Source organism: Balaenoptera physalus, assembly GCF_965194825.1.
Source record: "Balaenoptera physalus genome assembly, chromosome: 18".
NCBI classification, from domain to species: domain Eukaryota; kingdom Metazoa; phylum Chordata; class Mammalia; order Artiodactyla; family Balaenopteridae; genus Balaenoptera; species Balaenoptera physalus.
Window position 1 is genome coordinate 58,023,458 of NC_138899.1, and position 25,545 is coordinate 58,049,002.

The following is a 25,545-nucleotide window of genomic DNA, read 5'->3' on the forward strand; positions in this document are numbered from 1 at the left end:
AGTGTTGGGCAAGTAACTAAACTTTTTTGTGATTCAGTCTCTTTATGTAATGAAAATAAGAATTGAGCAACTGCAAAGGATAGTTGGATGAGCCAAATGAAATACTGTATTAGAATAATGCCTGGTTACTATGCTCATCACAGTGGTTTTGATCATGGGTTTGCTGAGCCCCAGTGATTTTTGGACGGTATGAATTGATAGTGTCATCATACTTCATTGAGGTCAACATATATCCAGTGTTAGTTTTTCGATAATTTTGTTTAATTCATTTATTTATTATTTTTTTATTTTTGGCTACGTTGGGTCTTCGTTGCTCTGTGCGGGCTTTCTCTAGTTGCGGTGAGCGAGGGCTACTCTTCGTTGTGGTGCGCGGGCTTCGCATCGTGGTGGTTTCTCTTGTTGCAGAGCACGGGCTCTAGGCGCGTGGGCTTCAGTAGTTGTGGCAGGTGGGCTCAGTAGTTGTGGCCCATGGGCCCTAGAGCGCAGGCTCAGTAGTTGTGGCACACGGGCTTAGTTGCTCCACGGCATGTGGGATCTTCCCGGACCAGGGCTCGAACCCATGTCCCCTGCATTGGCGGGCGGATTCTTAACCACTGCTCCACCAGGGAAGCCCTGGTAATGTAAATTCTTTACATTTTTTATCATTTAAGATTTTTTGGCTATGTTTGGCCCTTTACATTTTATTATGTTAGGAACTATCTCATCAATTTGCATGTGCACATGCACAATTCACACACAAACCTCCTAGGTTATGATTGGGATTGCTATGAATCTGTAGCTCTGTTTGGGGCAAATTGACATCTTTACAATAGTGAATTTTTCCAATCCATGAACAAGACATCCTTTCATTTATTTAGGTCAGCTGTAATTTATTCAATGAGATTTTTCAATTTGTAGGCATATGCATAATTTGTTAAATTTATCCCTAGGTATTGATTTTTCAAATGCTATTATAAACTGTGTTGTTTTAAAAGTTTTATATATATATATATATATATATATATATATATATATATATATATATATACGTGTGTGTATATATATATATATATATATATAGTTATTTATTTCTAGGGCATGAAAAGTTAGTTTTTGTGTATATTGCTGTCATATCCACCATTTTGTTAAATTTGGTTATTAATTCTATGATTTTGTCTTTAGAGCCTTTTGGTTTTCTTGCATACTTAGTCATGTCATTTGTGAAGAATGATAATTTCTTTCTGTCCAATCCTTTGCAGGGACGGGTGGGGGTGGGCAATAGAGGAGGACATTTATTTCAATGTCTAGAACCTCCAATGAAGTGTTAAATAGAAATGATAATAGGTATCTTTTTCTTGTTGCTGATACAAGAGCCAAAGGTTTCAACATTTTACTACTAAGTATGATATTTGCTATATTTTTTTTAACTCCTCTCACATAAAAGAAATTTCCCTGTATTCTTAGCTTACTGAAAGTTTTTATTGTGAATGTACGTTTTCTGCATTTGTTGAAATGATTATACATGTATTCTTCATTCTGTTAATGTGATGAGTTACATTGATTAATTTTCTAATGTTGAAGCCAGTGTTGGATTTCTGATATAAACCTTACTTGGTTGTGAATTTAGTCTGATTTGATAAGCTGATATTTGTTTGTTTTTGCATGATTCACAACACTTCTGACTACCTTCCCAAAGTCTTATGATTTTTGAATGTGGCTTGGGCCGTTTAAAAGAAGGTACATTCTGCAGTTGTAGGATGGAGTCTTTTAAGTATGTCATTTAGATCAAGTTTGTTCATCATGTTATTCAGCCTTTTGATATTCTTATTAGTGTTTGTTTTTGTCTAATTCTGCTAGTGGTATATTAAATCTCCCACTGATTATGGATTTGTATATTTTCCCCTTTAGTTCTATGTTTTCCTTATGTATCTTGCAGCTATGTTGTTAGATATGTTCAAATTTAAGATTGACTCTTTTAACCCTATGAAATTTCCCACTTTATCTCTAGTATTGCATTTTGCCTTAAAGTGTACTTCATCTAATAATTAGCATACCAATGCCAGCTTTATTTTCATTAGTGTATGCCTTTTTATACTCTTAAAAAGATGGTCTCTTATAACCAACATATAGTTTGCTGGTTTTAATTCATCAACTGTATTAAGATATAATTTGCATACAATAAAATATATATTTAAATGCACAGTTTGATGAGATTTGACAAATGTATACACCCATGTAACCAGTAATATAATGAAGACATAGAACATTTCGAAACTCAAAAGGTTCCTTGGTGTCCCTTCTCATTGCCAATCCCTACCCCAACTTGGACAATCACCATTCTCCTTTCTCCCACTATTGATAGGTTGTGTCTTTTCTAATGTTTCATGTAAGTGGAATTGTACAGTATGTACTATTTTGTGTCTGGTTCGTTGAAGAGATAAAGCAGTGCAGAATATTGGGCTCATCACAGTGCATTTCCTCATCTCCAAGATCTTGGCCCTCAACACCTGGCTGACTTGGTAGACCTCCAGTGCTTTCATACTGATGTGTTTGAATTTTATTAAAGTCTTCTAGTTGGTGTTAATGGGAGGGTTGGTTTAAAACCTGATAGTTCATGATAGCCCAAAGCAGAAGAGCTCCACTAGTATTTAGTGAAAGTACAAAGGTTCAGAGATCAAGAATGAGGGTGAGTATTCTAATTAAATGGAATCCAGATGATTCCCCCAAGAAACCTGAGCAGGATCGAAAGATTCAAAACTGTATTGTTTCCATTAAATAAAGGATATGTATCCTATATATTTTATATCAGTCAAGATTCAGTGCCAGAAACCAGATGTTTTAAGCAGGAGAGCATTTAGTGCAGGGAATGAATGGTTACAAATTGTTGGAAGGTCTAAAGGAGAACATTTTAGACTTGGCTTACAAGAATGGCTCCCCTGGTAATTACAGAGCTGCTCTGTCAGGAGAGCTACTCATTGACTACCTCATGGACTGCCGCTGGAACTGTACGGAAAGCACAGTTGCGGCCATCACTACACCATGATTTCACTTGCTAGCAGCAGTAATAAAGAGGCCCAGCAAGGAAACCTTTCTCTTCAGCCTTTCAAATCTCACAAGACTGCCTCTCATTGATAGATCCTAATTTTAATCAAACACTACTTGAAGAGAATATAGGAATCGTAGTTTTAGGCTTAGGAGCTTTTCCAAGTTTTAGGAAAGTAGAATGAGTGCCGAACCCACAGTTTCTGCCATGCACATAATTGAAAAGTCCAGTGTCCCTCTAATTAAAAGAGGGTGAAGGGTAATTCAGTTATTCTGAATAAACTGTCAGTTTTTTTCCTTTAACATTGCCATCAATAAATATAATGTTTAATGAGACTTTCGATCTTCCATGCCTTTGATTTTTTTTCTTTCTGCTAAATGAGCATGTTATGGCCAGTGATTTAAATATCCAGAATGCATATAAATAAATTAAAGGTTATGTTTGAGTTCAATTAATATTTTAGTATTTGTTGAGGATATACAAGATGCCTGGCATTACATTGGTAACTCTCAAAATTTAAACAGCTTGTTACCAAGATTGACATTACCTAATTCTGAGATCATTTTCAAAGATAATCCTGAAGTCAGTTTATTTCATAATCAAGTGCATATGGAAACTTGCATCAATTTCATTTGTAATTCTTATTGTATATTCAAGGACACTCTGTGATATAATCCGTAAGTGTTTATAGCGATTCAGATCTTGATGTGAAAATGTCAGTGATATCCTCAAGGGTAAAAAGCTAACTATAGCTCCTTCAGCATTGCCCTTATGCTGTTCTGTTTCCCTGCTTTCGTTCCGCCCCCCCCCCCTTTTTTTTTCTTTTTCCTTTTTAAAGTGGGTGGTATGATATCAGTAAAAGGCCTGGATAAAGTCAGGACAATATACACACCAATGCTATCTAGATGTTTTTGGTTTGTTTTGAGCTACTGAGGTCTTATGATGTTTTCAACAGCTATAGATCATTTGTACTCAAGGGGAGAAAAAAAAATAAAAACAAACACAAAGAGACTGGTGAACTGTAATATGATTGTTAGTTCTAGTGTTAAGCAATGAAAGTGTTCAGGACTAGAAGTTAGGAGGCGTATGATGCTTAAATAGCTTTAACGTGACAGTTTCGGAGCCAGTATTTTTGTATGTCAAATAACGTCTGTTTGTGATTTATAATGATTCTGAATTTGAAATTCACCTCAGTTTTCCTCTTGCTCTTTGCATTAGCAATAATTCATTGTGAAGAACTCTAAAAAAGAACTGACAATTTTATTTTAGGGCACAGTCACTCTAAGTCTGTACTCCATAAGTATTATATTTCATTTGAGACTTTAAAAAATGTCAGTAATGAAGTGTGTTTTAATCCATTTACTTTTCTTTGTCCTCTCAGGTGGATCTCCTTACTTAGCAACCAAAATTAATGAAGCAAAAGACTTGCTAGAAGCAGCCACCAAACACTGATTGATGCTCAAGGACCACTCTGAAGGAGAAAAAGGGGGACCTTATAAAAAATGTCCTGCAAGTTAATCTAAATCATGACCTTCATAATTTTCATACATGTAGTGACCACAATCATTTCTTCCACTACTAAGCTATATAATAATAAAACATGAACAATCCATCTTTGTTTTATCTTCCAGAGGAACACGTTAAAGTTCAATCACTGATCTTTCCCCCTTATTTTCTTCCTCTCTCTGGTAGTCATACATTCTAAGACTTCTGTTGGTCCCGAATTCCTCCCACCCCCCCTCCCCCCTAACCCCCCATACAAGTATAATCATCTGTAATATAACTGGAATTTGTGAGCGATGGGTAGAAAGTTTCTTGCTGCCTATATTTATGCTCGTGTTGTCCCTTGTTTCCTCAGAGGAATTTAGTACTCTGCCTATGTAAGGTGCTTTAAATATTTTGAGACCAAACACTGACTGCCATCCCGGGAAAGTGATTTGAAAGTTGATTGAATTTACTAAATGGTGTTTTGTAAAGCAGTGGTTAGTAAAGAACTCTGCTCTCCTTGAGACCCTATAACTGAAGCATGAGAACTTGGAGAGCTACTAAAATGATTAAAGGTTTACAAAATGAGCCCTGTGAGGAAAGCCTGAAAAGAGCTGGGAGAAGTCTGAGGGATTTGTATTTAATTATAGTCTTCTGGTACTCTATATTTATTCAATTATTCATTCTACAAATATTTATTAACCACCTGTAACGTGTGAGGCACTGTAAGTTTCCTCGAGAGTTACAGGTGTGAACCAGTCATGGATCCTGACCCAAAGGGACTTACATTTAGGGAAAAGATAAACCACACGAACACTATTTGAGAGGCAATGCTAAAGAAGTTCAAAAACAGAAAACAATATTTTAAATTGAGCATCAGGGGAGCTTCATAGAATCACGAGTAGCATAGAGCTTGGCTTTAAAAACAACGAGATATACCGTATGAGTGGTGACTCTTCTGTTTCCCCTGAGATTAGTCACAATTAGCAGAACTAGGATGTATTAGTTAGTTTGATTAGAGTGCAGGGTTTCTCCAAAGCAGGGGATGAACACATGGTCTGGAAGTCCTGGCCCTGAAATGTACAGCGTGTTAAATTATTTTCTCAAAACAGCCCCTGGTCATCATCACTTTACTATTCCAAAGGCGAGAAAAGAGACTCAGAGGCAGAATACCAGCATTATTTTCTAGTACTCCTTTACAACCCTGGGTTCATCCCAGATAAGATGAACTATTGTATTTCATCTATCTTAAAATGCTTTCTTAATATTCTAGATGCATGTTTCAATTTATGACATCCTGTAGTGGGGGAGTTTTCTTTTTTTTTCTTAACATCTTTACTGGAGTATAATTGCTTTACAATGGTGTGTTAGTTTCTGCTTTATAACCTAGTGAATCAGCTATACATATACATATATCCCCATATCTCCTCCCTCTTGCGTCTCCCTCCCTCCCACCCCCTAGGTGGTCACAAAGCACCAAGCTGATCTCCCTGTGCTATGCGGCTGCTTCCCACTAGCTATTTTACATTTGTAGTGTATATATGTCCATGCTACTCTCACTTTGTCCCAGCTTACCCTTGCCCCTCCCCGTGTCCTCAAGTCCATTCTCTACGTCTGCGTCTTTATTCCTGTCCTACCCCTAGGTTCTTTAGAACCTTTTTTTTTTTTCTGTTTAGATTCCATATATATGTGTTAGCATATGGTATTTGTTTTTCTCTTTCTGACTTACTTCACTCTGTATGACAGACTCTAGGTCCATCCACCTCACTACAAATATCTCAATTTCGTTTCCTTTTATACCTGAGTAATATTCCATTGTATATATGTGCCACATCTTCTTTATCCATTCATCTGTTGATGGACACTTACGTTGCTTCCATGTCCTGGCTATTGTAAATAGAGCTGCAATGAACATTTTGGTACATGACTCTTTTTGAATTATGGTTTTCTCAGGGTATATGCCCAGTAGTGGGATTGCTGGGTCGTATGGTAGTTCTATTTTTAGTTTTTTAAGGAACCTCCATACTCTTCTCCATAGTGGCTGTATCAATTTACATTCCCACCAACAGTGCAAGAGGGTTCCCTTTTCTCCACACCCTGTCCAGCATTTATTATTTGTATATCTTTTGATGGCCATTCTGACTGGTGTGAGGTGATACTCATTGTAGTTTTGATTTGCATTTCTCTAATGATTAGTGATGTTGAGCATCCTTTCATGCGTTTGTTGGCAATCTGTATATCTTCTTTGGAGAAATGTCTATTTAGGTCTTCTGCCCATTTTTGGATTGGGTTGTTTGTTTTTTTTTTGATACTGAGCTGCATGAGCTGCTTCTATATTTTGGAGATTAATCGATTGTCAGTTGCTTCATTTGCAAATATTTTCTCCCATTCTGAGGGTTGTCTTTTCATCTTGTTGATGGTTTCCTTTGCTGTGCAAAGGCTTTGAAGTTTCATTAGGTCCCATTTGTTTATTTTTGTTTTTATTTCCATTTCTCTAGGAGGTGGGTCAAAAAGGATCTTGCTGTGATTTATGTCATAGAGTGTTCTGCCTATGTTTTCCTCTAAGAGTTTTATAGTGTCCGGTCTTACATTTAGGTCTTTAATCCATTTTGAGTTTATTTTTGTGTACAGTGTTAGGGAATGTTCTAATTTCATTCTTTTACATGTAGCTGTCCAGTTTTCCCAACACCACTTATTGAAGAGGCTGTCTTTTCTCCATTGTATATTCTTTCCTCCTTCATCACACATTAGTTGACCAGAGGTGCTTGGGTTTATCTCTGGGCTTTCTATCCCGTTCCATCGATCTATATTTCTGTTTTTGTGCCAGTACCATACTGTCTTGATTACTGTAGCTTTGTAGTACAGTCTGAAGTCTGGGAGCCTGATTCCTCCAGCTCCGTTTTTCTCAAGATTGCTTTGGGTATTCGGGGTCTTTTCTGTTTCCATACAAATTGTGCAACTTTTTGTTCTAGTTCTGTGAAAAATGCCATTGGTAGTTTGATAGGGATTGCATTGAATCTGTAGATTGCTTTGGGTAGTATAGTCATTTTCACAGTGTTGATTCTTCCAATCCAAGAACATGGTATATGTCTCCATCTGTTTGTATCATCTTTAATTTCTTTCATCAGTGTCTTATAGTTTTCTGCATACAGGTCTTTTGTCTCCTTAGGTAGGTTTATTCCTAGGTATTTTATTCTTTTTGTTGCAATGGTAAATGGGAGTGTTTCCTTAATTTCTCTTTCAGATTTTTCATCATTAGTGTATAGGAATGAAAGAGACTTCTGTGCATTAATTTTGTATCCTGCTACTTTACCAGATTCATTGATTACCTCTAGTAGTTTTCTGGTAGCATCTTTAGGATTCTCTATGTATAGTATCATGTCATCTGCAAACAGTGACAGTTTTACTTCTTTTCTGATTAGGATTCCTTTTATTTCTTTTTCTTCTCTGCTTGCTGTGGCTAACACTTCCAAAACTATGTTGAATAATAGTGGTGAGAGTGGACAACCTTGTCCTGTTCCTCATCTCAGAGGAAATGGTTTCAGTTTTTCACCATTGAGAACGATGTTGGCTGTGGGTTTGTCATATATGGCCTTTATTATGTTGAGGTAAGTTTCCTCTATGCCTACTTTCTGGAGGTTTTTATCATAAATGGGTGTTGAATTTTGTCAAAAGCTTTTTCTGCATCTATTGAGATGATCATATGGTTTTTCTCCTTCAATTTGTTAATATGGTGTATCACATTGATTGATTTGCGTATATTGAAGAATTCTTGCATTCCTGGGATAAACCCCACTGGATCATAGTGTATGATCCTTTTAATGTGCTGTTGCAGTCTGTTTGCTATTATTTTGTTGAGGATTTTTGCATCTATGTTCATCAGTGATATTGGCCTGTAGTTTTCTTTCTTTGTGACATCTTTGTCTGGTTTTGGTATCAGGGTGATCGTGGCCTCGTAGAATGAGTTTGGGAGAGTTCCTCCCTCTGCTATATTTGGAAGAGTTTGAGAAGGATAGGTTTTAGCTCTTCTCTAAATGTTGGACAGAATTTGCCTGTGAAACCATCTGGTCCTGGGCTTTCGTTTGTTGGAAGATTTTTAATCACAGTCTCAATTTCCGTGCTTGTGATTGGTCTGCTTATATTTTCTATTTCTTGGTTCAGTCTCAGAAGGTTGTGCTTTTCTAAGAATTTGTCCATTTCTTCCAGGTTGTCCATTTTATTGGCATATAGTTGCTTGTAGTAATCTCTCATGGTCCTTTGTATTTAAGCAGTGTCAGTTGTTACTTCCCCTTTTTCATTTCTAATTCTATTGATTTGAGTCTTCTCCCTTTTTTTCTTGATGAGTCTGGCTAATGGTTTATCAATTTTGTTTATCTTCTCAAAGAACCAGCTTTTAATTTTATTGATCTTTGGTATCGTTTCCTTAATTTCCTTTTCATTTATTTCTGATCTGATCTTTATGATTTTTTTCTTTCTGGTCACTTTGGGGTTTTTTTGTTCTTCTTTCTGTAATTGTTTTAGGTGTAAGGTCAGGTTGTTTATTTGAGATGTTTATTGTTTCTTGAGGTAGGATTGTATTGCTATAAACTTCCCTCTTAGAACTGCTTTTGCTGCATCCCATAGGTTTTGGGTCATCATGTTTTTGTTGTCATTTGTTTCTAGGTATTTGTTGATTTCCTCTTTGATTTCTTCAGTGATCTCTTGGTTATTTAGTAGTGTATTGTTTAGCCTCCATGTATTTGTATTTTTTACAGTTTTTTTCCTGTAATTGATATCTAGTCTCATAGCGTTGTGGTCAGAAAAGATACTTGATAAGATTTCAATTTTCTTAAATTTACCAAGGCTTGATTTGCGACCCAAGATATGATCTATCCTGAAGAATGTTCCATGAGCACTTAAGAAAGTGTATTCTGTTGTTTTTGGATGGAATGTCCTATAAACATCAATTAAATCCATCTTGTTTAATGTATCATTTAAAGCTTGTGTTTCTTTATTTATTTTCATTTTGGATGATCTGTCCATTGGTAAAAGTGGGGTGTTAAAGTCCCCTACTATGATTGTGTGTTACTTTCGATTTCCCCTTCTATGGCTGTTAGCATTTGCCTTATGTATTGAAGTGCTCCTATGTTGGCTGCGTAAATGTTTACAATTGTTCTATCTCTTCTTAGATTGATCCCTTGATCATTATGTAGTGTCCTTCTTTGTCTCTTGTAATAGTTTTTATTTTAAAGTCTATTTTGTCTGATATGAGAATTGCTACTCCAGCTTTCTTTTGATTTCCATTTGCATGGAATATCTTTTTCCATCTCCTCATTTTCAGTCTGTATGTGTCCCTAGGTCTGAAGTGGGTGTCTTATAGAAGCATATATATGGGTCTTGTTTTTGCATCCATTCAGCCGATCTATGTCTTTTGGTTGGAGTGTTTAATCCATTTACATTTAAGGTAGTTATCGATAGGTATGTTCCTATTACCATTTTCTTAATTGTTTTGGGTTTGTTATTGTAGGTCTTTTCCTTCTCTTGTGTTTCCTGCCTAGAGAATTTCCTTTAGCATTTGTTGTAAAGCTGGTTTGGTGGTGCTGAATTCTCTTAGCTTTTGCTCATCTGTAAAGGTTTTAATTTCTCTGTCAAATCTGAATGAGATCCTTGCTGTGTAGAGTCATCTTGGTTGTAGGTTTTTCCCTTTCATCACTTTAAATATGTCCTGCCACTCCCTTCTGGCTTGCAGAGTTTCTGCTGAAAGATCAGCTGTTAAGCTTATGGGGATTCCCTTGTATGTTTTTTGTTGTTTTTCCCTTGCTGCTTTTAATATTTTTTCTTTCTACTTAATTTTTGATAGTTTGATTAATATGTGTCTTGGCGTGTTTCTCCTTGGATTTATCCTGTATGGGACTCTCTGCATTTCCTGGACTTGATTGACTATTTCCTTTCCTGTATTAGGGAAGTTTTCAACTATAATCTCCTCAAATATTTTCTCAGTCCCTTTCTTTTTCTCCTCTTCTTCTGGGACCCTTATAATTCGAAGGTTGGTGTATTTAATGTTGTCCCAGAGGTCTCTGAGACTGTCCTCAATTCTTTCCATTCTCTTTTCGTTATTCTGCTCTACAGTAGTTATTTCCAGTATTTTATCTTCCAGGTCCCTTATCTGTTCTTCTGCCTCAGTTATTCTGCTATTGATTCCTTCTAGAGAATTTTAATTTCATTTATTGTAGTGTTCATCATTGTTTGTTTGCTCTTTAGTTCTTCTAGGTACTTGTTAAACGTTTCTTGTATTTTCTCCATTCTTTTCCCAAGATTTTGGATCATGTTTACTATCATTACTCTGAATTCTTTTTCAAGTAGACTGCCTATTTCCTCTTCATTTGTTTGTTCTGGTGGGTTTTTACCTTGCTCCTTCATCTGCTGTGTGTTTCTCTGTCTTCTCATTTTGCTTAACTTACTGTGTTTGGGGTCTCCTTTTCGCAGTCTGCAGGTTCGTAGTTCCCGTTGTTTTTGCTGTCTGCCCCCAGTGGCTAAGGTTGGTTCAGTGGGTTGTGTAGGCTTCCTGGTGGAGAGGACTGGTGCCTGTGTTCTGGTGGATGAGTCTGGATCTTGTTTTTCTGGTGGGCAGGACCATGTCCAGTGGTGTGTTTTGGGGTTTCTGTGACCTTATTATGATTTTAGGCAGCCTCTCTGCTAATGGGTGGGGTTGTGTTGCTGTCTTGCTAGTTGTTTGGGATAGGTTGTCTAGCACTGGTCGTTGAGTGGAGCTGGGTCTTAGCATTGAGTTGGGGATCTCTAGGAGAGCTTTTGCTGTTTGATATTATGTGGAGCCTGGAGGTCTATGGCGGACCAATGTCCCTGAACTCGGCTCTCCCACCTCAGAGGCACAGGCCTGACACCCGACTGGAGCACCAAGACACTGTCAGCCACTCGGCTGAGAAGAAAAGGGAGAGAGAATGAAAGAGAGAGAGAGAGAGAAGAAAGAGGGGGTGGGAGAGAAAAGGAAGGAAGGAAGGAAGGAGTGAAGGAAGGAAGAAGAGAGCAACCGAACCACAAAAAACAAATCCAAAAGAGAAAAAGAAAAAATATATATGTCTATATATTAAAAAGGAAGAGAGCAACCAAATCAATAAACAAATCTACCAATTATAATAAACTCTAAATATTAAATTAATATAAACTTAAAACCAGAAACAAATTAGGTGCAGTAAGCAAACCCTAAGCCTGCAGTTGCTCCCAAAGTCCAGCGCCTCAATTTTGGGATGATTCATTGTCTATTCAGGTATTCCACAGATGCAGGGTACATCAGGTTGATTGTGGAGGTTTAGTCCACTGCTTCTGGGGCTGCTGGGAGAAACTTCCCTTTTTCTTCTGTGTTCGCGCAGCTCCCAGGGTTCAGCTTTGGATTTAGCCCCGCCTGTGCATGTAGGTCGCCTGAGGGTGTCTGTTCCTGCCCAGACAGGACGGGGTTAAAGTAGCAGCAGATTAGGGGGCTCTGGCTCATTCAGGCTGGGGGGAGGGAGGGGTGCGGAATGCGGGGCGAGCCTGCGGCGGCAGAGGCCATCATGACTTTGCAACAGCCTGAGGCGCGCTGTGTCTTCTCCCTGGGAAGTTGTCCTTGGATCATGGGATCCTGGCAGTGGCGGGCTGCATAGGCTCCCGGGAGGGGCAGTGTGGAGAGTGACCTGTGCTCGCACACAGACTTTTTGGTGGCAGCAGCAGCAGCCTTAGCATCTCATGCCCGTCTCTGGGGTCCACGCTGATAGCCGCGGCTTGCGCCCGTCTCTGGAACTCGTTTAGGCGGTGCTCTGAATCCCCTCTCCTCGCGCACCCCGAAACAATGGTCTCTTGCCTCTTTGGCAGCTCCAGACTTTTTCCTGGACTCCCTCCTGGCTAGCTGTGGCGCACTTATCCCTTCAGGCTGTGTTCACGCTGCCAACCACAGTCCTCTCCCTGGGATCCGACCTCCAAAGCCCGAGCCTCAGCTCCCATCCCCTGCCTGTCCCGGCTGGTGAGCAGACAAGCCTCTCGGGCTGGTGAGTGCTGGTCGGCATCGATCCTCTGTGCAGGAATCTCTCCGCTTTGCCCTCTGCACCCCCGTTGCTCTGCTCTCCTCCATGGCTCCAAAGCTTCCCCACCTGCTACCCCCCGTCTCCACCAGTGAAGGAGCTCCATAGTGTGTGGAAACCTTTCCTCCTTCACAGCTCCCTCCCACTGGTGCAGTTCCCATCCCTATTCTTTTGTCTCTGTTTTTTTCTTTTTTCTTTTGCCCTACCCAGGTATGCGGGGAGTTTCTTGACTTTTGGAAAGTCTGAGGTCTTCTGCCAGCGTTCAGTAGGTGTTCTTTAGTTGTTCCACATAGATGTATTTCTGATGTATTTGTTGGGAGGAAGGTGATCTCCACGTCTTAACTTCTCCATCTTGAAGCTCTCCAGTGGGGGAGTTTTCAACGTTGGCAATATTGACTTATTGAGCTGAATAATTTCTCTTTATGAGGAGCTCTCCTGCACATGGTAGGATGATTAGCAACAAGGGGCCTGTACCTATGAAAGGCCAGTAGCACCCCCTCAGTTGTGACAATCAAAAATGTTTGTGAATGTTGCCAAATGTTCCTTGGAGGGCAAAATTGCCCTGGGTGGAGAGCTACTGCTGTAAATGTTAACTGTGTCTTTTTTTCTTTTCATAAATTTATTTATTTATTTTTGGCCGCGTTGGGTCTTCATTGCTGCACACGGGCTTTTCTCTAGTTGTGGCGAGCAGAGGCTACTGTTTGTTGCAGTGTGCAGGCTTCTCATTGGGGTGTCTTCTTTTGTTGCAGAGCATGGGCTGTAGATGCATGGGCTCCAGTAGTTGTGGCACACGGGCTCAGTAGTTGTGGCTCAAGGGCTCTAGAGCGCAGGGTCAGTAGTTGTGGCACATGGGCTTAGTTGCTCCGCGGCATGTGGGGTCTTCCCTGCCTATGGATCGAACCTGTGTCCCCTGCATTGGCAGGTGGATTCTTAACCACTGCTCCACCAGGGTAATACCACTGTGTTTTCTTTTGGTACGTAAAATAATGGATGGCTGACTTAATTGATTGATTCTTAGAGTCACTAAAATATGGTTCTTAAAATCCCCCTGTGTGTCCTAATTTTCTTGTGCTTTAGTATTTTTTTTTTTTTTTTCTGCTCACTGTTACCCTGTACCTCAAATACCCTCCTAATTCTCCACATGCCCAAAGCCTAGGTATAGCTTAAGGCCAAGCTAAAATCTCTATCCCTCCATTTCTGGTGCTTTCAGCAAAAGTAATATCGTGAATCATCAGCTCTTTGAGAGCAGGGACCATATCTGTCTTGGTCACTGCTACACTGGCACCCAATAAATATTTCTTTAATGAATGAATAAATTCCCACAGTACTTTATTGCTCACTTATGGTACCTTGTGAAACAACTGATTGTGTAACATAACTTATTTCTTCTACAAAAGTGCAAGAGCCTTTAGAGCAAGAATCTTGTCGTTCGTCTTTGTAACCTCTTTAGTGTGGAGCACTTGGCACTTAGTAGACATCATAAAGTTGTAAGTACTAAAAAAATTGTTGTTTTCTGAATACTGTGCTTCAAAAAATGTTACCACTGATTTTGAAAGTTATGCTAAGCAATATTGGGGTACCCTCAGGACATACCTGTTAATTGACATCATTTTCTTCTCCATAATGTATTCATGAAAATTTGAGTCCCCAGCATTAGTTTGGAATTTCCTTCATTCTGTTCTCATTTATCTGCTGAGCATGTGCCCAAGAGACAGATCTGGTTTTGAATACTATCTTCCTATCACATGATCTTGGGCAATTAATCTGCAAGTCTATAATTGCGTCATCTATACAATAGAGAAAATAAGAATCCTATCTTAAAAAGTTGTTGTAGGGAATAAGGTTGTATAAAGCATTTAGTCATATAGCAAGTGCTCAAAAAATATAATTACTCCTTCTTTCAGTGTCCCATCTGGTAGAATACCTTGAATTAAGGTTTGGTGTGCCAGTAATCATTTATTTTACTCTTGAATCTGCAGTTTGGTTAGTGCATGGTGGAGACAACTCATCTCCATTCCATGCAGCATCAGCTGGGGCTGTTGGCTCGGAGGTTAACCGGGGGTGTCGGCCTGGAGCCTCAGTTCCTTTGTACAGAGGTTTCTGCCCGGAGCTACTAGGGCATCATCACACCACAGCAGCTGCAGTCTAAGAGACAGGAAGTAGAAGCTGCAAACTCAACCTGGGTCTGAAAACTGGCAGTTTTAATGGAAAACTCTTTCATGGAGCCCCCCTAGATTCATAGGAAGAGGATATAGAGGACTGTGAAAGAATTAGGGGCCATCTTTGATATGTAGTAGGGCAGGGTCTGGATTTTTTACCTCCTTAATCAAATCAGTTAAGGCATTGTCTTTATTTATTTGTTTTTAATATTTGGCCTCGCAGTGTGGCATGTGGGATCTTAGTTCCCCAACCAGGGATCAAACCCACGCTCCCTGCATTGGAAGCACGGAGTCTTAACCACTGGACCGCCAAGGAAGTCCCGGCATTGCCTTTAAAAAATTCTTCAGGAATGTAGAATTTAAGTTCAATTACCTGGTGTAGTTTCAGATGATACAACTATTTTTTAAGGTAGATATTAATTCAGTACTCAGTCTCTAAAAGGCAGAAAACTTATAAAATTGGATAAACAGCTACCCACTCAACTCCTTATTATCTGTAAAAAGCTTATTTGAATGGTTACCTATCTTCAGTAAAGATTGCTTTTATGTATTTGCTGTCATTGCATATTCTTCTTAATTAAGTTCTTTGTTGATGTTGCAGTTTCTGTTTATTCTTACATCTTAGATGCAATCTGAGGGATTAGGAAAGACCTTTTAAAAACAAAGCAATTACTTCCCAGATTCCAGAGAAAGTGTAAGTCAAGTAGACAATTAAAGGGGGAGCACAGAATGCCATTTACAGTATAGTTGATGGTGCCAATCTCCAGCATGAAGTCAAAAGTGGAGAGAAGTTGGGCTTCCCTGGTGGTGCAGTGGATAAGAATCTGCCTGCCAATGCAGGGGACACAGGTTTGATCCCTGGTCCAGGAAGATCCCACATGCCACGGAGCAACTAAGCCCGTGCGCCACAACTACTGGGTCTGCTCTCTAGAGCGCGCGAGCCACAACTACTGAAGCCCACACGCCTGCAGCCCATACTCCGCAACAAGAGAAGCCACCGCAATGAGAAGCCCGTGCACTGCAACAAAGAGTAGCCCCGGGGCTTCCCTGGTGGCGCAGTGGTTGAGAATCTGCCTGCCAATGCAGGGGACGCGGGTTTGAGCCCTGGTCTGGGAAGATCCCACATGCCGCGGAGCAACTGGGCCCGTGAGCCACAATTGCTGAGCCTGCGCGTCTGGAGCCTGTGCTCCACAGCGGGAGAGGCCGTGACGGTGAGAGGCCCGCGCACCGCGATGAAGAGTGGCCCCCGCTTGCCACAACTGGAGAAAGCCCTCGCACAGAAACGAAGACCCAACGCAGCCATAAATAAATAAATAAATAAATTTAAAAAAAAAAAAAAAGAGTAGCCCCTGCTCGCCGCAATTAGAGAAAGCCCGCACGCAGCAACGAAGACCCAACGCAGCCAAACATAAAGATAAATAAATAAATAAAAAATTTTTTTGAAAAGTGGAGAGAAGTTTAGTAAGGAGAAAAGTATGTTCACTGAGGGAGACATTGTTTTATTTAATCTTCAAATCATTTCCTTTATTTAGTTTGAAGTGCATTTTTGTTATTCAGCAAATATTGAATACTTACTATATCAGGCAGTAAAGATAGAAAATAGGTTCATCCTTAAAATGTGTTGTATGCTCAAACTAAATAGAAGAAAAAACCAGATTCTTAAATATAGAGACCTTTTTTTTCCCTGATACTTTTGAATTAAAAAATATTAAGAGTTGTGTTATTGGGTATGCTTGTGATTACCCAGCAGGGTCATAAGAAATAACATACTTTATCCAAGTATAGAAATCCTCTGCTTGTCATGGGGGACCTTGAAAGCGCTTCTAATGATGAATCTGCAACACATTTGGCAATTAGCTTAAGGTAGTTTAATGACATTTGTGGGGGAAGATGAATTAGCCGGGCCCTTAATGTCAAAAAATATGAAGTTTCTATGACTCAGCCCACTTAGGACGAGCTACAGAGGCCGCAGCAAGAAGTGAAATATACTAGGAGGCCAGCTCATTTCTCACAGTGGGAACCACACCATTCACAGAGACTCTGTACCTTGCCCAGCACCTCCTGGACAAAGGCCTCTGGCTACAAGGAGGATTTAAGGGCAGTGAGTAAATGTGTCAGCACTGAGCCTCCCTCCTAGTGGAAAAAGAGCATATCCAAAGAGCATATCCTGTTAACACTAGGTCAGTATCATCTACTTGTCAAAAATATGCCATGAATTATGAGCCAAAATTTTATTTATGGTGGAGTTAGACACATTAGGAGATTAGATGATTTATTAGCTGGAAAAGTTGAGAAGGTTCTCTGGACTTGTTTTTTAGGTGGCATCTAAGTGATCTGGATCACTGCCCACTAGTGAAATTGCTGGGTATGGTAGACAAAGAAAATGTTCCTTCTAATGATTTTTGTGAGCTCTGTAGCTCCTGTTCCCAGCCGAGTGCTCTTTTCCCTTTTTTTTTATTGTTGCTGAGCAAAGAATTTATAAAAAGCTTTTTCTTCCTTTTTTTAAATTTTATTAAAAGCCCTGCTCAATTGAAATGGAAGTTCATTAAGTACTGTTCATTTCTCTTCCTGTCGTTATAACCCCGTCCCCCTCCACTCTATTCAGCAGTGCCTGGCAGCCTGGCCAACATTTTAAGTCTGAACAGACTATTACATAGATATAGATATGCAGCCTCCAACATCAAGAGGGAGTTCAGTGCCACATGGGCAGAATGTGATCACTCAGGCTAGAGGTCGACCGTAAATTTCAAATTAGCCCCTCACCTTAGAGGGGCAAATGCCCTGGGCAATTAAATCAGCAGTCGGGAACTGCTGTGCCAAGCGGACTGCCTACATTCTCCCTCTTAATTTTCATGGCACCCCTGAGAGGCAACTGCTATTGCTGTGCCCATTTTAGAGATGAAGAGACAAAGGCCCAGAGGAGCTTAGGAACTTTGCCAAGAATACACAGCTAGTAAGAGGTGGGACTGGGATCCGAGTCCAGTTTGGCTTGACTCCAAAGCCCACGTGCTTTACCTTTACTGCACTAATTGTAGACAGTGCGGGAATCATGGTAGAATTAAGGGGGCTTGCGTGGCTCTCAGCTCCTTCTTTGACAGCTGTGCCCTTGGGTTATAATTTGGGAGCTAGGTTTATGGCAGGATGCAGTGTCACTTGGCATGAGCAAGGAGTCCCTAATGTCCTTCCTTCTGCTCCAGAAGCCTGGTATGTCCATCCGACCGCTCATAGCGAAAGTTCCGTCATAGAGTTTAGCAGTGTGAGCTTCTCTGACTTAGAGTGTGGCTGGAGGAAACTTTGTTGAGATTTTATTTGAAACACTGCTGGGTAAGAGCTTTCAAGGAGAACATCTAGAGCAAGGTTCAGAAAACAGCTCATGAAAGTGAAGCAGCAGACCTTGGGGAGAGAAATGGAGAAATTACTCGGTATAATACAGATGAGAATAAGAAGCCTGCATTTATTGAAAGAAGTAGTGAGACAATGAAAAAAATTAAGGTTAAAAAGAGAGACAACTGAAATAAAAAGAGGTAACTTGCATTTGAAAGGGAATTGAGTGCTCAGAAGAATTTTTGAAAATTGCTTTCCAGTATTCCCAAGTGTGGACTTGGTTATTGGTTCAAGCCATGCTTTTATGCCAGATTCCACAATTAAATTTTGCACAGAGTATTGTCTAATAGAACCCACAGAACTGTAGTCACCAACCTAAGACTGGGTCTTTAAGGTTGTCACGTAACTCTCTGTTCTTTCACCTGCTCTAATCAAATGGTGAAAAGGTTTAACTCTTGGAGATTTCTACCTCCTCATGACTATAATATTCATAGCAGACTTGTGAGTTCCATGAACATAGATATACCTATATTCAAAAAATAAGTGCATTCCAAAGCCAACTCATCGATCTTTCCATTTATCCACTCTTGCTTTTGCTGTTTCCTTCTATGAATGTGGATAACCAAGAGCTGACTTTAGAAACTGTTTACATTTTGGCTTCCATGCCTCTGGAGTAGGATGAAAATATCTAATAATATTTTTCCTCTGGTGGTGAGATGTCAGACTATATTTGCACAGTCTGCATCTCCCAGGCTGGCCTGGAATGTTGGATAGCAGTGTTGCAGAAAGAGCAGCGTGTACACACAGAAATGCAGCCTTCCCTAATTGACCCCCCTCGGACCTGATGTATGCTTTGTTCCTCAGCTTCTTAGTACTTAGGTATCCAGTTTGCATTCTGTTCCACTGCATTTTGTACTCACTTATATACTGTATTTTTGTCGGGCTTTTTTTCCCCTCGTAAACAGATTTTTTAAAAATCCGATCTGTGAAAATAAATAAATTAATAATAAATACTGCCATGTTTGTTTTGCTTTAAAATTGTAAAGGATAAACTATAAGATACTTCTATCTATTTAGTTTTCCGAATACAATTAAAATTAAAGCTGACTTGCTAAAATTACACTCAGTTTTTTCCGTTGTACAACTCTTGAAGAAAAGACACTAACCTTATGTGTTATGTAACTTCATCTGCCCTGTGAGCCCTCGTACAGGCCCTGCTCTAATTACTTTTTAGACCTCCCTGCTGGAGGAGATGCTCTGCCCCTTTGTCCCTCAGGACACAGTATTGATGGCTTCACTTCTAAAGGCAGCTATCAGAAACCAAAATCATAGACATGTGGGTTTTCTCAGAAGCCTTTAATGAAACTTGGGTTTTCACCTCTCATACCAAAATAAGCAAGGGAAAAAATAGAAATCAGCCCAACAGTACTTTAAAATTGATTTTTGTATTTATCTTCTAATGCAAATGCCAGAGAAAATGCCTGCTTCCTGGGTTTGTTTAGTTGTTTTTTGCCTGAGGTATCTTCATGTCAATTTTTGACCCACAGCACTTTCGACTGCATAAAGAACTCTAAACATAAGCATTGGTAATAGAAATGCTGACACAACCCAACTGTCACTCCTGGAATATGTCATTGAATGTCTGCACACATGCCAGGATCCCATACTTGGGGTAAGTGAAGAATAAGGCCACTGTTCAGTTTCCAGCGTCTAGCAGGGGGAGAGTATGGAGGGCGGTGCCCTCTGTTTCTCATCTCCCCCCCTTTCATCATCTCCCCCCACACACCGTGCCCTGGGGAATGGTCACAGCTTAATTATCTTTTGTTCCAAGGCCAATTAGACCTTCAGAGGGTACAGTGTATGTTGCCATCACTCATGCTGTCATGAGACTCTGTCCTGTGATCAAGTGTTTTCAAGTCCGTAGAGAAAGGAGGACTGACAATGTTGGGCCAACATAACATGAAGAGTCTGTGTACCATCAAACGCGAGCTTGGATCTTGTTTCATCAGGGAAGGAATATGATTTTCACAGCAGTCTGGTGCATTAAGAACAATATACAGAATCACGCAGTGAGTCTGTTATATTTGACTCTGTTGATGGGATTTGCGTATGGAACATCAGTTTCCTCTACAGACATAATTGAGTACATATTTACCGTGATATGAAAACTGCAAGCATATGTAGGGTGTGTGTAATGTTAAATTTTAAGAAACGTAATGAAGAGGAAAATCAGAGAAAACCTGAAAATATGCAAATAATGAAATTATTAATTTGAATTTTTTGCTCAAGATATATGTGAAGCAGCTATGCCCTCCATAATACTCTGTGGAAATACAACAACAGATAGATGATCTTAATGTGTTACCATCTTCCTTTTTGGATTAATTTTTTAATAGAGCCATAATGCCTGATGGGCGGTTCCTAGGGTCTGGCATTGGTTCAGGAATGCTCTGTCGGTTACAGCTTCTTCCCTCAGGGCTCTGAGTGGTGTCTGGTGTCAGTAGGTCTGAGGGCCTCTTGTATTTCTTAATATCAAGGGAGTAGGGTGTTTTCCCCTAAAGCCTGGCTGACGGTTACTCCTGGGGAAAGAAGAACAGTCGAGCTAAACTGACCAGAAATATCTGGAGGCACGAACACCTCGTTAGTGGAGGTCAGCAGGTCAGGCGGTAACTGCTCAGAGCGTCATTCTTGGGCAGCGGTGGGATTACCATGGTATAAATTGGCTTCGGGGGACAAATCGATCAACCAAAAGAGGTTTAACGATTTTTAGTGTTCAGTTACAATAAGGGTTCCGACTTTCTGGATCCAATGAGGGGATGCGTGGCAGTCGACTCTGCTTAATTCTAGGCTATGCGTCCCCCATCCAACCCCCAACACCACCATTTTTTGTTCTCAAGGCTGCCTTAGCCTAAAACAGCTTTTGGTCTTTGCTGTCTGGGAGTTAGAAATCCACAATGGCAGTGAACGTTTCTCTTTCTCCTAGTGAGCCCGTCGGCTTTGTCCTCTCCTCTTCTTGGCCTCTTTTTCACTCTTGCACCAGTGACACCTTGGGACCCTCGCAGCCTCGGGGCGCCTGGGTGAGATTCCTCCCAGACCATCCGTGAGCTGCGGGTCCAAGCCCAGCGCCCCAGACTGCCTCGCCTTGCTTTCTCCTTCTGGAATACCACCCACCTGCCTGCCCACAGAGGGAGACAATGAGACTAATGAGAAAGGAATGGGAACCAATGGGGAGAAATGCACTGAATCCTCTGGACTCCTTGGAGAGAGGTGTTTGTTCAGGGCATTATTCATATTTTTGCGGGGAAGAGCAACATTGATTTTTTTTCATCCAAGAGCCATTCTGTCTTTGCACGGAGTCACCAGAGCACTGAACCTTCCTCTTTTGTAAATGGGCAAAGTGCCTCACGCATGGCCTAATAGCACGGGCTTTGAAGCTAAATTTTTTATTTCCAGCTCCAGGCATGAATTGTTGCTTCATTTTGCAGGTGACTGGGAAATCTTCTATTCACTGGAATCCGTCTTGGGTAATACTGCATTATTTAAAATTTTCTCTCTGGGGCTTGGTGTATGAGTTCGCCAATGTCAAGCACATACTCCATTACGCATAGAATGCTCTGCACGGGCTCCAGGCTGCAAACCTACCACGCTGCTGTGTTTAAAATTTTCCTTTGCAGCCCAGCCAATCAGGTGTCCGACTAAACCTTGAAGCCAATTAGTGTGTTTCACAGAGCCAGGTGCAGAGCTGCCAGATAGCGCCTGCAAGTGAGTTGCATTGCTCTGATGGGATCTGCACATGTTTGGCTCTATATGAAGATGTTTTCACTTGACATGGAGTCATCTTTGGTCTTGTTCTCCAACCACTCCACTAAGCAGACACACCCACACATGTTACCAATTTGATCCGCTTTCAGAGGAGGATGGTACCTAGTCTTTCTCTTCCTGCTGCTAATATTTATGCTGATGCCCCTTGGGAAACTGTATTCTCCCATCCAAAGTTCTTTCAGAGGGGAGAGGACCACAAATCTTCGTTATTATCAGGGCATTTTCTGATAACACTGCATGTCTAACTTAAATTAGCCCATAAAGATCTATTTGAGAATTTTGTGCTTTCTTTTTCAAAAATATGTTTGAAGATGGCAATTTTTCTCAAAGAAAGAACACACCTGAGTTCCTGTAATTTGGGGACTGAAGACATGGGCTCTGGTCCTATAGCTCTGCAGCTAATGAGCTGTGTGCCTGGGCAAGACACAGCCTTTTCTGAGCCACTTGGATTCACTGTTCTCTAACGAGCATGGAATCTGTAGAAGCAGCACATAGACCTAAGTGTAATACCCTGATCCACTTTCTATTAGCAGAGTGACCTGGTCGAAGTTTTGTAGCCTCTCTTTTGGTCTCCTGACCCATAAAATGGGTATAATAATATGTACCTCAGAGGGTAATTTGGGGAGATTAATGATTTCATAGATACAGATATACCAGATTAGTGCCTGTACACGGTAGCTTTTCCAAAAATGTTCATTTTTACTTGCCTATCTCTTTGGCTTTGCTGGTTTTTTATTTCAAGTACTATACAGATATTACAACAATAAGTGGATTTTTAAAAATAATGAATACCAATACAGTTGACCGCTGAACAACGGGGGTCAGGGGCACCAACCCCCATCCACCACCCCACCCCTCAGTGGAAAATCCTCATATAACTTTATAGTCAGCTTTATACAACTTTATAAAGTTGTATAAAGATTTAAATTCTGGCTCATATACTTAGTTGCTGTGTGGCTTTGGACAAGTTATATAGCCTCTATGAGTCCTCAGTTTCCCTATCTGTAAAATGGGGATCGTTTCACTTACTTCACACAATTGCGGTGAGGATGAAATAAAGTGATGCGTGTAAAACATCAAGCACGGTGCCTGGTGCCTAACTCCACAACTGTGCACATAACTGATTTCTTTTCACTAAGCCAGTGATTTTCCACTTTGGCTGTTTCTTGGAATCACCTCTGTAGCTTTTACAACTCCTAATATCCAGGCAGCACCCCAGACCATCAGACTTTCTGGAGTGGGAGCCAGGCAACAATTTTTTAAAGCCCCTCTGGTATTTCCACGTCCAGCCAAGGCTGAGCATCCCTGCGCTAGATGCACCCTGTGTGTCTCAGCCTGTCTACATGGGCTCAGCAGGAGCACAGCTCAAGAAGGCGGCAGGACTGAGGTCCAAAGGGTGGTGTGGGAGGGACTCTGGGAGCTGCTGGCAGGGCCGTCCCCAGGGTCTGAGTGATGTTAATCACCCTGGGGCCTCTCCTTTTCCCACAGCATTTTTATCTACGTGAAGCCAGCTTAAAATGGAATTCTGGGGGAGCCTAGAGAGGAATCATGTGCAGAGCAGGCAGCTTAAGGAGAGATGGTCAGCAGAAGGGGGAAGAGAGAGCGAAAGGAGATGGTGAGAGCAAGCTTACACCCGCGGGTCCTGACCGAGAAGGCACTCTGACCTTCAGGACAAGATAGCCAGAGTTATCTCCTTCTCCTCCAGGAGTCAAATCATCAGTGGGAAGTGCAGTGTGGTCAGTCCCAGAACCAGCAGCAAAGGTGTCACTGGAGAGCTAGTTTAGAAGCGCAGACTCTCACACTCCCCCCACAAATCTTCTGAATTAGAATCACTAGGGGTGGGGCATAGGACTATGCATTTTAACAAGGTTCCCACATGATTACATGCTCGTTAAAGATGGAGAAGCGCTGCTAAAGCGAAAACAGAACAAGCTTTAGAGGCAAACGGTGCTTCTGAAAGAGTTCTAGCTCTTTCACTTACTCTGTGATCTTTGAAAATTTACTTAACTTCTCTGAACTCCTGTTTCCTCATCTGTAAATTGGGAATGAAAGAATTTACCTTAATCATAGACTGCCAAGGGAACTGTGGATGGAATACAGGGGTTCCGTGGACTCGGATAGGACAAAAAGGTCATTTTTATTTTCACTAATCTCTATCTGAAATCTAGCATGCCCTTCAATTATGAACATAGGCAAGAAATCACAGTAGTATTAGTAGCCCATAACTGTCAGCAGTAGAAATCACAGATATTTTCATATCACATTACGGTTCTCTGCAATTAGATATTTACAGTAGCTCTACATATCATTGGTGTTCATCTACTTCAAAATTATAGTTTTTAGACTTGCCAGATCTCAATACTTAATGTATTAATAATGAGGCACATACATTACTGTATCATAAATGTGTTTTAGTTTTATAAAAACTGTATTTTAAACTAATTGGTTTCCTTTGTAATTTTATTTTTTATTGCCTGCATTTGAAAACTATTCTGAAAAAGAGTCCAGAAGTTCAAGGCACAAAAAAAGGTTTAAGAGAAGCCTCTCTTGCCTTGCAAGTTGTTGTGATGATTAAACAATGGAATCAGATGTGTCTAATACTTGGCAGAGACACAAATAACAGCACCCTGATTGCCCTCCTCCGCATCATCCATCATCGTGTTTGTCCTCAACCTGGACCAAACCATCCTTCAGCCTTTTCTGGGGGTCCATCAGAATGCATAGTGTCTAGTCAACTTACCCCACAGGTATTTTTCTAGCTAATTCTGGTTTTATTGAATGAGAGTTAGTGTTTACTGAATGGCTGCTCTGTGCCAGAGAGGTGAAATAAGCTGTTTGGAATCACACAGCTGGTAGTGGGAAAGGTGGCATTCAGCCTCCACACTGCCATGCATATGCCTACATCCAGGCGTAGGGGCACAGATGAAGGGCTCCTGCATCCTCCTGGTTCAAGAAGGCAACAGAGGGTTATCATCTGGCTCACTAAGCACCTATACTCTCTTAGTTCTTGTATATTCAATAAACATTTATTGAGCACTTACTATGTGCCTGGCTCTGTGCCAGTTGCTAGGATACCCAGCTGAGTAAGTCATGAGCCCTGCCTCTAAGAAGACACTATGTGCTCTGGAAGCACAGAAAGAAAACCCCTAACCCAGCGGGGGCAAAATGTAGAGACAGAAATGAGGGTAAGGTCCCCCAGTCACTTGGGTACAGTGTGAAGTTTAAAATGGTTAATTTTACGTGTCAACTTGTCTGGGCTATAGTGCACAAATATTTGGTGAAAGGTTATTCTGAATGTTTCTGTGAGGGTGTTTTTTTACCTGAGTCTAGCATTTAAATTGGTAGACTTTGAATAAAGCAGATTGCCCTCCATAATGTGGGTGGGCCTCATCTAATCAATTAAAGAAATTAGTATAAAGACTGACCTCTCCTAAGCAAGAAGGAATTCTGCCAGCAGATGACCTTCACATTTGACCTGCAACATTGGCTCTTCCCTGGGTCTCCAGCTTCCTGGCCCACCCATCAGATTTTGGACTTGCCAGCCTCCATAATCACATGAGCCAATTACTTAAAATAAATCTCTCCATATATACATACATATCCTATTGGTTCTCTTTCTCTGGAGAACCCTGACTAATACAAAATCCAACTGGAGCAGGATGGAGGAATAAGGCGTCTCTCA

At 40.7% G+C, this 25,545-nt stretch overlaps 1 protein-coding gene and 1 long non-coding RNA gene across 4 annotated transcripts in view; both read left to right on the top strand.

The window, feature by feature from the left end:
- Positions 1-4,632, top strand: part of DNAJC15 (DnaJ heat shock protein family (Hsp40) member C15) — a 69,753-nt gene extending 65,121 nt beyond the window's left edge. For all 3 annotated transcript variants that reach the window (XM_082435449.1, XM_082435451.1, XM_082435450.1), the window contains one exon: positions 4,404-4,632. In XM_082435449.1, coding sequence (XP_082291575.1) covers positions 4,404-4,434 — 31 coding nt within the window. In that variant the 3' untranslated portion in view covers positions 4,435-4,632. The remainder of the gene's footprint in view (positions 1-4,403) is intronic.
- LOC309647783 overlaps positions 1-25,545 on the top strand; it is a 159,051-nt gene that overhangs the window by 74,462 nt on the left and 59,044 nt on the right. The window lies entirely within an intron of this gene.